The 11,831-nt window shown below is 37.2% G+C and overlaps 1 protein-coding gene across 1 annotated transcript; it reads left to right on the forward strand.

Annotated features, from left to right (window-relative positions):
* Positions 1 to 3,753: 3,753 nt before the first annotated feature.
* Positions 3,754 to 8,123, forward strand: LOC147860262 (Major facilitator superfamily protein). The gene is made up of 7 exons (XM_087324748.1): positions 3,754 to 3,942; positions 4,710 to 4,837; positions 4,937 to 5,158; positions 5,834 to 6,481; positions 6,577 to 6,774; positions 7,317 to 7,454; positions 7,608 to 8,123. Exons 1-7 carry the CDS (start codon positions 3,835 to 3,837, stop codon positions 7,879 to 7,881), a joined length of 1,716 nt encoding a protein of 571 aa, XP_087180874.1. The 5' UTR covers positions 3,754 to 3,834; the 3' UTR covers positions 7,882 to 8,123.
* The last annotated feature ends 3,708 nt before the right edge of the window (positions 8,124 to 11,831 follow it).

Here is an 11,831-nt window from a genome sequence, read left to right on the forward strand (position 1 = left end):
ACTAGATTTATCCAAAAAAATTAAGTGTCTTGCGAGAGTAGTTAATGTTATATAGACTACACTAAGAAATCACAGTCAAATGTTTTTAAATGTGACCTGCAAAGTGAGAAATAATTCGTTTCGGACATTAGAATTACGGATCAAAGATGACAATTATCATTTCTTTATTCACAAATTTCTAAAAATGAAAAACTTTGGTACTGAAAATGAAAAAATAGATGGAAGGAATCTCCAATGGTGGAGGGAGCGTTGAATCTGTGTGATATGCCGCCTCGATTTGGTGGAAGGAACCTCCAATGGTGGAGGGAGCCTTGAATCTGTGTGATATGTCGCCTCGATTCGGTGGAAGGATCCTCGCCTCGGTGGAAAAAGCCTTAAATCACCGTGAGATAAATTGCAATCGGTGGAAGAAGTAAGAAAATCATTCTCGAAGAAGTCACTATTGGTTGTTATAAGAGGCCTCAGAACAGTCTCTAATCCTCAACTCAAGTCCTAAAACAGAAACCCTAACAAAACCAGAACACCTCAACTCAACCAAAAACCTGACATGGATGTCTGAGATATGCTCCCTAAACCTGAACAAACCTCATAGATTGGAGGAAAACCAGAAACCTGACATGGATGTCTGAGATGAAGAGCTCAGAGGGATAGAGTAAGAGGAGTAAGAGGAGTTGGTTTGAGGAGAAGTGCCAAAAACGACGTGAGGGGAAAATAGCCCTCAAAATGGAAAGAACATCTCCTCACGTGTTCCCCCCATTCCTTGTCTTAAATGACACTTGTACTACACTCACCCCACTCCCCAAAATCGATTTTATTTTTCTATGATTTTTTTTCTCAATTATTTAATAGTACTAATAGTATCGAAAGGACTGACATTTTTTGTGGCCAAAAACAATACTTTTCTGGTACACCGTAGCGTGCTTCCACCCTATTATGGGATCTACATGTGGAGGTGTCCGACTCGACGATGATCTATTGTGACAATCTCAGCAGTATCCACCTTGTGAAAAATCCTATATTCCATGCCCGAACCAAGCACATTGAGGTGCACTACCATTTTGTCCACGAGCGTGTCCTTTTTGGTGAAGTCAAACTAGCGTATGTTCCCACGGATCGGCAAATTGCCGACATCTTCACCAAGCCCCTTGGTCTCGACAAGTTGCGGCATTTCTCGAGTGAGCTGGGTTTGCGTCACCTCGACACGCTGAACTTGAGGGGGAGACAACAGGAGCGTAAACGTGAAAGGAGTGGTTACAGTGACCGCGATGCCGAGATGGATGAAGAATTCGATTTCGGGCCTGCTGAAGAAGCCGAAGAAGAAAACATGGGCCGTAATCGCAAGGAAGAGCCGAAGATAATCGAGCAAAGGGGAAATACAGGCAAGAAGGGCGTAAAGGCCAAGACCAAGACATGGTCTAATGTTGTCAAGGGCCTGAAAATAGAAGACGAATTGGAGACAACCAATTTGGGTGAAAGTGGAATTGAATTGATAGTGACCGATTCAATCGAAATGTTCGATTCAGACATTACGAATTGACTGAGGGTCAAGCGAAGGAAAGGGCAACGAAAGAGGCGTGAACACCGCGACAGCAAGGGAGCTGAGAAGGGCCACATGAGCAGACAAGCGGACCGGAAGGGTGGAAGTGCACGGAATCGAACGGGTCAAGGAGCGCGAACGAGGCGTGAAGCCAGGAGAGGCCGGAGCGAAGATCCGGGAAAAGTAGATGGAACCTCAAGTTGAGCTTGAGGGAGAGTATTGAGAAACAAGCTCAACATTGGGTGTGTAACCCAATGCGTAGACTGGGTGCGTAAAACTGTACGCACAATATGACCGTAGCGGTGTGTAAACTGAGAGGCCGTTAGAATGTTATTCCTCGTAAGGAATAATTTTGGGAGTAAGTGTAGGATGCTCATTTATGAGCGGTCAAGTACTTGTGTCAGCCCAATAGTCAGGGCTTGTATAAAAGGTGCTCACCGAGCACGAAGTATGTACAGAGGATATACAGAGAATTATTTTTTAATATAGTTTCGTGTTATGCTCTCTCTCACTGTCTCTCCCTCTCCTTCTATGTGATTTCTGCGTTTTACCGAGTTGTCGTACTTCCGAACCGTGTACTCTGTGTCTTTCGCATACGCTTCCTTCTGCACACGTATTCTTTTACAATAATAAATTATATGTATTTAATTAATCAATCAAACAAATTTCGTAAATGATCTTTAAGATTTGCCCACTAAAATTTAGCTAAACAAATAACTAAATAGCTATGGCCATTTTAGCTACATGTTAGCTATAATAGTGCTTCCATTCCCATGCTTTAACCCTTCAGCACAACGCCTAGAAGCATATAGACGTGAGATATCACTTGGCTTGATTCTGATCCCTTCGGCACCAGATGGGCATAACGAAGAATCACTCCAATTGAGTCGGACATTCAGGATGGTTTCGGACAATCGACAATCAACATAGTCGACTTGACTTCAGACTCTCCGATTGGGATTCCCTTTTGGACTAGTTTATTTAGCTTTAGCTCTTCCGACCCCGGTCGACTCGACCTTTTCTTCCTGGATGTTGTTGATTCGAACAAAAGCTGACTTGTTCAACAACCCTTTGCATAAATCCGTCTTTTCTCTTTATTCGCTTGATTACAGTTTTTTTCTTGTATACGCCCATTACAGAGGAGTGTCGAATACGGGAAGTAATGGATGTATTCACACTATCCTATTTGGACATACTAGGTTTTAGGCTATTTATGTAAATAGTGGAAAGGGTAGTTTCCCTAAGTCAGTTGGTATTTAAAATGACCCTTGTAACTATTAGAGTGTAGAATACTACAATATAACTTACCACAGGATACTTTATGGTCATGCTCGTAACATAGTTCATCTTTGCAACTTTAGAATTCAATGAATAAAAAGGCGACTAGATGTAATTGCTCAATTGCCTTGGTTATGCAGCGAGATACTTCAAATCCAAAACTGAGTGCATCAACTTTCATGATAAAAGACTATCGTAGGTTAGCATGCATCACCATAATGGAGACAAGTGTACAATAGCTCACTTTGAGTTGTCATACACCTTGCCTACATTTGAAGTCAATGTAAACAACCGGTTCATTTGTACAAGTTGTGTATGAGAGGCAACACAATCTTGGGATAAGTCTCGATGAACTTTTGGTAGAAATTTCCAAATCCCAAGAAATATTGCTCATCCTGCACTAAACAAGGTGTCTACTAGCCTAAAATAACATGAACTTCATTCGATCCATCGAAATAGCTTCGAATGAAAGCAACATATTCCAGTAAACACTACATATGTTGAGGAGCATGGAAATCATGCTACTCCACTTGAGTTTTTTCCGCAAACGAAGATGTCATGCACCATAGATAAACCATCGTTAAAAAATAAAATGTGCAGGAGGTTTGTGAAAAACATCATTTGCAATGTGTTGAGAAGCTGTCAATGCATTTGGGAGACCTTAGAGCCAATTTTATATGTATCTTGAAATCTCAAATGGTGCCTGATGTTATATGTACCATAGATTTTCCATGAACAAATACACAGGAAGGTCTAAATGTATAAATACGTCATATTAATCGGTATACATATATGCATATTACATATAAATATACACATATACAATACATATAGATACATTATACATTATACATTATACATTATACATATACATATACATATACATTATACATTATACATTATACATTATACATATACTGTATACATATGACACAAGTAGAAACAAAGCATTGAGAGATACAGAGAGAGACAGAGAGACTGGACGGGTTCAATGAAAGTTCAAGTACTTTAGAATAGTAATGATGGTGTTGTGGCGATGGAGATCAGCGATGAAATGGATCCAGAGATTGACGAACAACTTCGGATCCCCATTTCTCATCCTCATCACTTGTATATATTGGACACAGGTCAGTCATAAAAACAACTAGAAATAAAACTCGTTAATTCTCTATTTTCTCGTGGTTAGTTTCCTTTTTCAATAATCTCATAAAACATACAAATAGTATAGATCTCTTAGACTCACCCATTAAAGTTATATATGTTGCATTCTTTTGATGATGGTCTTAAGAAATTTTTCTTTTTTCCTAATATTTTTCCCACTTTCTTGTTTGTGGAATTGCAGTTTCTTTTGAAAATCTCACACAATTTAGCCAAATATATGTGTTTTGTACGCCTTAATATGTTGTTGGATTTTTTGCAAAATTTAAGATCAATATTTAATCACAATTATGGCCACAATCACACTTTATTTGATAATATGATACAATTTAGCTAAATATATATGCCTTTCATTAGAGTTCTTAGATTCTCCTCAAAATGGTTTTTACAATGCATCATCCCAACACTCATCATAGACTTAATTTTGAATAATTGCATACAATTAATCATATATATATATGTATATGTATGCATTCTGAGAATATTTTGTTATATTCGTCATAATTAGTTTGAGAAGAGTTGATTATAATGTTGCCCATTGGGATTTGATAGTCATCGTGAACCAATTATACATGGTGACATATGCATATGATAGTGTATGTGTTGTTTCCTTCTTGGAATTTCGTACGATTTATTACCTGAACAAAAAGCTTCATGATTTCCTAGGGAAAATAAGCATGAAATTATGGATTTGTAATATATGTGTGGTACACTTCTGAGTGTATATCATTAACAGGGTTTTAGGTCACTCCCATGGATGACAATATCTTATCAACTCAAAGATGAACTTAAACTTACTCCCTCGGCCTCACAATTCTCCATGACAGTAGCATTTCTGCCATGGAACATCAAACCACTTTATGGGTGAGTCTATGGGTTTGAACTGTACTCTTATCGATGAACTGATGAAATCCTTTTCCTCTCAATTTTGTTTTTTTATTGTTTTTTGCTTTGTTTTGCTAGGATTTTGTCAGATTGCATACCAATCAATGGAAGCCGACGGATTTCTTATCTTATTTTATCGAGCATTCTTTCTTTTATCCCTTGGGTTTTACTTGGAGTTTTTGAAAATATGAGGATGTCAGCGATATGCATGATTGGCCTTTTGACGTTACAAAATTTTGGAACAGCCATGGCGGATGTTGTAATTGATGCAATGATTGCAGAAGCTGCAAGAGAAGAGAGGTTCAGTAAATTTCCCTTTTGTCTGACATGTTCAAACTAGAGAGCATATTCGATAAGTTGTGTGTCCATGTTCTTCCATGTATATTGTTGTGTATATATAGACATTATGATAGGAATAGTGACAGAGGGAGGTTAATCTTTTTTGAGCTTCGTAAAAGATAAGCTTTTTGAGGAAGAATGAAAATTACACAAACATCTGCGCCAGATTCAATTTTCCTATTCTTTTAATTTCTTCACAGCATAGTATATATTAAAGGTAAACTATTTGTTTGGAGGGTGGGTATATATAACTTTTCGTGCTCCCATTATTACCACAATGTTTCTGAAATTCTGTTTTCTTTGCTGTCATCCTTTGATTGCCCATAGTTTTTGTGTTTGTATTTATCTATACAGGGTTTACAGTTTATTTATGCACAACCTTACAAAGCTCATTATAAAAGGATTTTGATCTGGTTTTGATTACTCTTGGAAGCATTCTATTTCACCTTGCTAGATGTGTTTATACTGGATGGAGGAAATGATATTAGGTAGTTTTATAATGAAGGCTTTATTCATATGTCTGAAAAGGAAAGGAAGAACGAAGGGAGAGACAATTCTATAACCATTTAACTGGTTCTATTCAGACTATATAAGAAAGTTCTGCATTTTTGGTATAGCTGAGACCTCGTTCTGCAGGACTGAATATGCTGGAGACCTTCAGTCTATGTCATGGTTTGCAATGGCATTAGGTGGCATATTTGGTAGCATGATTGGTGGTTTCGCTCTCTCTTCACTTGGTGTAAAGAGGATTTTTCTCCTTTTCTCCATGTTTCCAGTGCTACAACTTGTGACATGCACATTTGTCGATGAAAGAAAGCTTGCAACTGCAATCAAAAGATTGCACACTGCAGATGTCGACATATTGGATAACGCATGTGCTAACAGAAATCATCATGGGAGTTCTAACATCATAGTAAATGACCATAGAAAGAGCAAAAATAATGATTTTCCTCTTAAAGGATTGTTGCAATCATGTAATATTGATGAGGCCGATGAAAATAAAGGGTTGATGCCTAAGGATGGGGAGGAACGATACACTTTAATCCATGGAAAAGAAGATGATGATTGGGTGGAGGTTGAATCTGAAATGGCAAAGGATGATAGTGCTACTGAAGGACATGAATGTGAGCTCCATTGTCCAGAAAGCATAAACATTGCCAAAGCACAGAATGAAGAGAGCACGGAAATAATATCACAAGATGATCAACAACAATCTTGGATTTTAAAAATAAAGGAAACATTTGTTAAGCTCCATCAGACCATACAACGACCAGAGATCCGAAGGTAAAGAGTCTCTCATGTTTGTGCTTCTTTTTGTTTATGTTTCTTGTTTTTCTCTCATTTTTTTAATTAATATATTTTTGGCATTATGTGGCAAGGCCAATGCTATGGTTCTTCTTGGCTCAAATTAGTGTACCAAGTCTTTCGACAATGATGTTCTACTACCAAACCAATCATTTGCATTTGGATGCATCTTTCTTGGGGACATCACGTTTTGTCGGCTGGGGATCTTTGATGCTAGGAACATTGATGTACAACCAGTATCTTAAGAATGTGCCATTGAGGAAGATTCTCGGGTCAGTATGTTCTTTCCTGGAAAACTTACTTTTAATGTGCTCAAATTATTTTCCTGAGTAGTGAAGTGCTTAATAAGCACAAAAGCTTCCGTATGTTAGTATCTCCGACAAAATACACAATTTAATGTGCAAAACTCTAAAATAAAGCCACACTAGGAGAATGACTATTCATCTGGAACCATCATGAGGCTATTCAATATTGCATTGGTTACCTTTTTGCCCCCATCTAGCATTCCGTTTACAAAGAAGAATCGATGCATGCAAAAAGGTGCTCTTTTCGTATGTTCAATGTGCTGAACTTGTGAATGAAATTCATGAGCTTAGTACTGATGAGGCGGAGACGGTGATGAAACAAGTGAAAAATACAAAACAAGGATGTTACCTTGGTAATTGTTTTGCCATAAAAGCTTTTCAATCAGTATATGTGAAAGTGTGCATGGTAGGACCTATACATTACAATAATTTTACCTTCTTTGATAAGAACAAAATTGACCTATGAGAACCCGGAAAAAATTATATCCTCATGAATCGTAACTGTATAGGTGGACGCACATTGTGCTGGCATTGATCACTCTGTCCGATGTCATACTCGTGAGTGGCTTGAATAAACAATTTGGTATTCCAGATAAAGTGTTTATTATTGGGGCTTCAGCATTGGGAGATGCAATAAACCAATTCAAGTTTGTCCTTTCTATCCTTCTCATTGATTGATTTTCTTTGTATTTATGATGTGAATGTTTCCATTTATTAGTGACTTCTTCGTTTTTAAGATTGTCCTTCATTTCATTATTTATATATATATAAATGTATATATTTGTCCCTTGGTTCAACAGATTTATGCCATTCTTGGTTCTTTCTGGACAATTGTGTGAACCCGGTATCGAAGGAACGCTCTTTGCTCTTTTCATGTCTTTAAATAACCTTGGTGCAACTTTAAGCTCTTTATTTGGAGCTAGTCTTGCCTCAACCCTTCATATATCATCAAACGAATTTGAAAACTTCAGTATGGGCATCTGCATTCAGGCTCTATTCACTCTTTTGCCGGTCTTTTTCCTTCACTTAATACCTCATAATGATAATAGTACTCTGGGAAAGAAAAAAGTCTAAGATGGTAGCATCACTAGAAAATGAAAATCCAACACATTACAATTGTTTCCCCCCCAGCCCAACATTTGGGCAGATGTTACTACAATTTTACATTATTGTATACCATATAAGTTACTCTTTTGCAACCATTAGTGTATGCTGGTTCTTATTGTTCACAAATTGAATATAAGAACAGCCACTCATTGTGATTCAAAAAACATTTCTAATCTCTTTTACATTGGAGAAAATATTTGATTTTGCCTTGGGTACGTTCTGTATTGTAATTAGCAGAATAAACATATAGTAAGTGCATACACAAATGTCACGATTAAGGTCTCACAAAGAAAATGAACCTTAAGACTTAGTAGTGTATGGAGATGTGACATCAAGGACAAAAATGTGCATATCAGATCTTTTATTTTTATAATTGTTTTTGGTGCATTTCCACATTGCCGGGAGTTATAATTGTGTACTACCAAAGCTAAAAGAATGTAAAATGTGACACTTTCCAAACTATGTTGCTCAAATTGCAAGCTCATTGTAGAACATTAGCTCACAAAACCGATGATAAACAAGGTTAACAAACTTCGAAGAAATTTTGAGAGTAAAGCACAAAAGAAATCTTGAAAGTTGAACATGATTTGTAGAACAAAGATATGGAGATCCACTTTGGTTGTACACTAAGATGAGGGTTATGCAATTCCGAATGATATACTTGCACTTTTCATTAGAGTGCATGCCTTGCAACATATCATTATCTAATGCTTGGTGGTGATTTTTTAATGGGAAACTAATAGATTTTTGAATAAGAATCTTTATGAGAGGAAATGCAACAAACTTAGGATATATAAAGTATTGACGGATAGAGCAAATAAAAGACAAGAAGGCTAGGATGCGATATAAATTTAAAATAATGAAAGGACTTATTTCAATTGCCAAGAGCTTATATTGTGAACGAAAGATCAAGAGTTCAAATTCTCTTTGAAAGAGAGATGCTATTTTTATTTGCATGAGGAGCTCCACATGTCTATAAAATGGACAGAGACCTTATTGTCAAGGGTCAAAATTTTGGATCCAAGTGGACATGTTACTAGAATTCCAACGAGCTTGCGGGGTTACGAATCAAGAGGGCATCCAAGAACAACAACATCAAGAGGCAATGAAGTTATTGTCTTTTGGGATGTTTCTCTGAAACTCAAGGATCTTTCTCGGAACCTCTACTCGCTAAAGTATATTCTTACTATCTTATTTACCTTTCCTTATGAACCGCTACATGTAGCAAAGTTGAGATAATTTCATATTGTATCTTCTCAATTCATGAACTTTAATGTCGTACTTTATTTTGATTTATGTATACAATTATTTCTTGTAAACCTTCTATCTAAAATTATTCAAGATCAAATGAGGATTGTGGATTTTTCTCCACAAAAATCCAAGCTTGGAGTGCGAAGTTACACAATTTGGAGCTAAATCGATGAAAGAGTGTATGAAATATCACACCAAAAAGCTTGCCTCACCAACAAGTCAAAGATTTCACCTCGAGGGTCACTACAAAACTTTTGGATCTCAATTCCAATCATCGAATGGGAACTTACGAGCCGACATTGTCATGATCTAGGAAGCAAACATAAGGAAACAAGTTTAAATTACATACATAGAAAATATTGAAGGAAAAGGCAAAAGTACAAAAAGAAGGTCATGGGACAAGAGAGTCAAAGAAAATAAAAAGACTTATGTCAATCATCAAGACCTTACATTAGAAGCACAAGGTTAGAGGTTTGAATCTCGTAATGGATGATTAAGGGAGAAAGGTGATTTATATTAAGTAGCAAGTAGCAAGGTATATGGTCAAGGTTGAGGTATATGGTAAATATGATTAAAGGATGTAATATTTTTCGTGTCAACCCAATTTCAAAGTCAAGTACTCTAAAAAGAAGCTTACTATTTTAGTAAGGGACATCTTCAAACCTATAAAAGGGAGAGGAGAGCTCATTGTTGGGGGTCGAATTTTAGATTAAAGTGGACGCATTGCCAAAATCTTTAATGACCTTGGGGTAGTGAACCAACAGGGCCTTAGAGGGCAATGAATCAAGAGGGTGTTTGAGATCACCAATGACAAGAGGCAACGAAACTGTCTCACTGATCAATCTAAATAGAAACTAGAGGATATCCTTTGAAGCTCTAACCACAATTCCTAAATCTCTATCTTCTTCTATTCTTACCTTTCAATCCACTCCATGTAACCAATCAACATATTGCATGTCTCATGCTCAACTTCGAGAAGGCATATCATAGGGTTCAGTGTCATGATATTGCATGGTATGGCTCCAAAAGAATTTAAACCCATGACCTTGTGTTACATGGGTTGAAGCCATACCATTAAACTATGCATTGTAATACGATATTATTTTTTATTATTTCACTATACGAAATTCATGTATATGCCAGATTACTCTCTAATATTCTAGAAACTTTAGGAGTACTCAGTACAGTACTATAAATAGAGGCACATGACATTCCAATTTGGTTCAACACCAGTCTTAAGCCTCCTAACCGTTCTTGTATTCGTCTTCATATAATAATATCTGTCTTGTTGTCATCATTCTCTGTCTCTCTCTATCTTCCCCTCTCGTGATTCTCACACACTCTTTCCCTTCTTAATACTAATCCTCATTCTTCTCCTCTATCTTTAGTACTAATTCTCCTTCCTCTAGTACTATCCCTTATAGCTTGAACCAAAATGGTTCTGAATAATGCCATGTGCCTCTATTTATAGTATTGTCAGGAGTATTTTTGAAGTTTCTAGAATGTTCCAGAGTAACCTAGAATATACATGAATTTCCTATAGTGAAATAATAAATGAAATAATATTTTTTCTATTACAATGCATAGCTTAATGGTATGGCTTCAACCCATGTAACACAAGGTCATGGGTTCAAATCTAATGATGGAAGTCCTTAAGAAGAGCTTGAGCATTTGCCACATTCTCTATTGGTTCCCAAGCACGCTCGCTTGGACTATATCCTAGCCAATAGACCAAATAGTAGAGCTTGTTGCGAACAATCTTGGAATCAAGGATGGCAGCAACCTCATCCTCAGGTCTATTTTTGAAGTTCGATCGGGGGTGGAGGTGGTGTAATACGATTGGGAATAGTGTTGTCCTGATAGGGTTCTAGAAGAGAACTATGAAATACCGAATGTATCCATCGTTGCGGAGGTAGCTCAAGGCGAAAAGTGACATCTTCTTATCCCTCCTTCCCATCATACTAATCCCCTTATCCTTCCTTCCTCAAATACTAAATGGCAAGTGTTAGCGCTCAAGAATACCAATCCGTTTTCTTGGAGCTCCATTGCTTAAAAGAAAAGTTTGTAGCACTAGAACAAGAAAATCAACACTTGTTGGGGTATCTTCAGCAAATAGCTCGAGAAAAACAACAACATGGGGAGCTGACGTTATGCATGCAACAACTTGAAGCAACTATTGTGTCATTGCAACAATAGGGACCAAGCACTCAAGGGATTCCCAAAGAACCCAAAATCGGTCTTCCTATGAAGTTCAATGGAACGCGATCACAGTTCAAAGGATTCCTTAATCAAGTACGTTAGGTAATTCAAATGCATCCTTCTCGATATCCCACCAATCCATCATGAGTGAGACTAGTAGGTACGCTACTTAGTGGTATAGGTTTGGCATGGTTCGTCCCTTTGTTAGAAAAAGGCTCTCCTTTGTTAAATAATTTTGAGGAGTTTATTAGAGAGTTTAAAGCATGTTTTGGAGATACCGATAGCATTAGGACGACAATCACTCAAATCCGAAGATTGCGCCTAGGTGATCATTCGACCTCAACTTATGCTGCGGATTTCTGTCTACTCACCATCGATATTCCCTAGGATGACCAAGCATTGATGGGACAATTTCTCTATGGCCTACGTAATGACGTCAAGGATTTACTCTTGACTTTCCCCGAAGA

The sequence above is a fragment of the Azolla caroliniana genome, unplaced genomic scaffold (genome assembly GCF_043228905.1).
Source record: "Azolla caroliniana isolate FFs.n. ecotype wild unplaced genomic scaffold, voAzoCaro1.0.p SCAF_9, whole genome shotgun sequence".
NCBI lineage: Eukaryota > Viridiplantae > Streptophyta > Polypodiopsida > Salviniales > Salviniaceae > Azolla > Azolla caroliniana.

What these genes read in the sequence shown, in the direction of transcription:
- LOC147860262 (XM_087324748.1), top strand. Translation starts at nt 3,835, where the DNA reads ATGATGGTGTTGTGGCGATGGAGATCAGCGATGAAATGGATCCAGAGA. An exon ending in CAACGACCAGAGATCCGAAG is followed by an intron (nt 6,482 to 6,576) that starts GTAAAGAGTCTC and finishes TTATGTGGCAAG; the next exon opens with GCCAATGCTATGGTTCTTCT. An exon ending in GATGCAATAAACCAATTCAA is followed by an intron (nt 7,455 to 7,607) that starts GTTTGTCCTTTC and finishes TTGGTTCAACAG; the next exon opens with ATTTATGCCATTCTTGGTTC.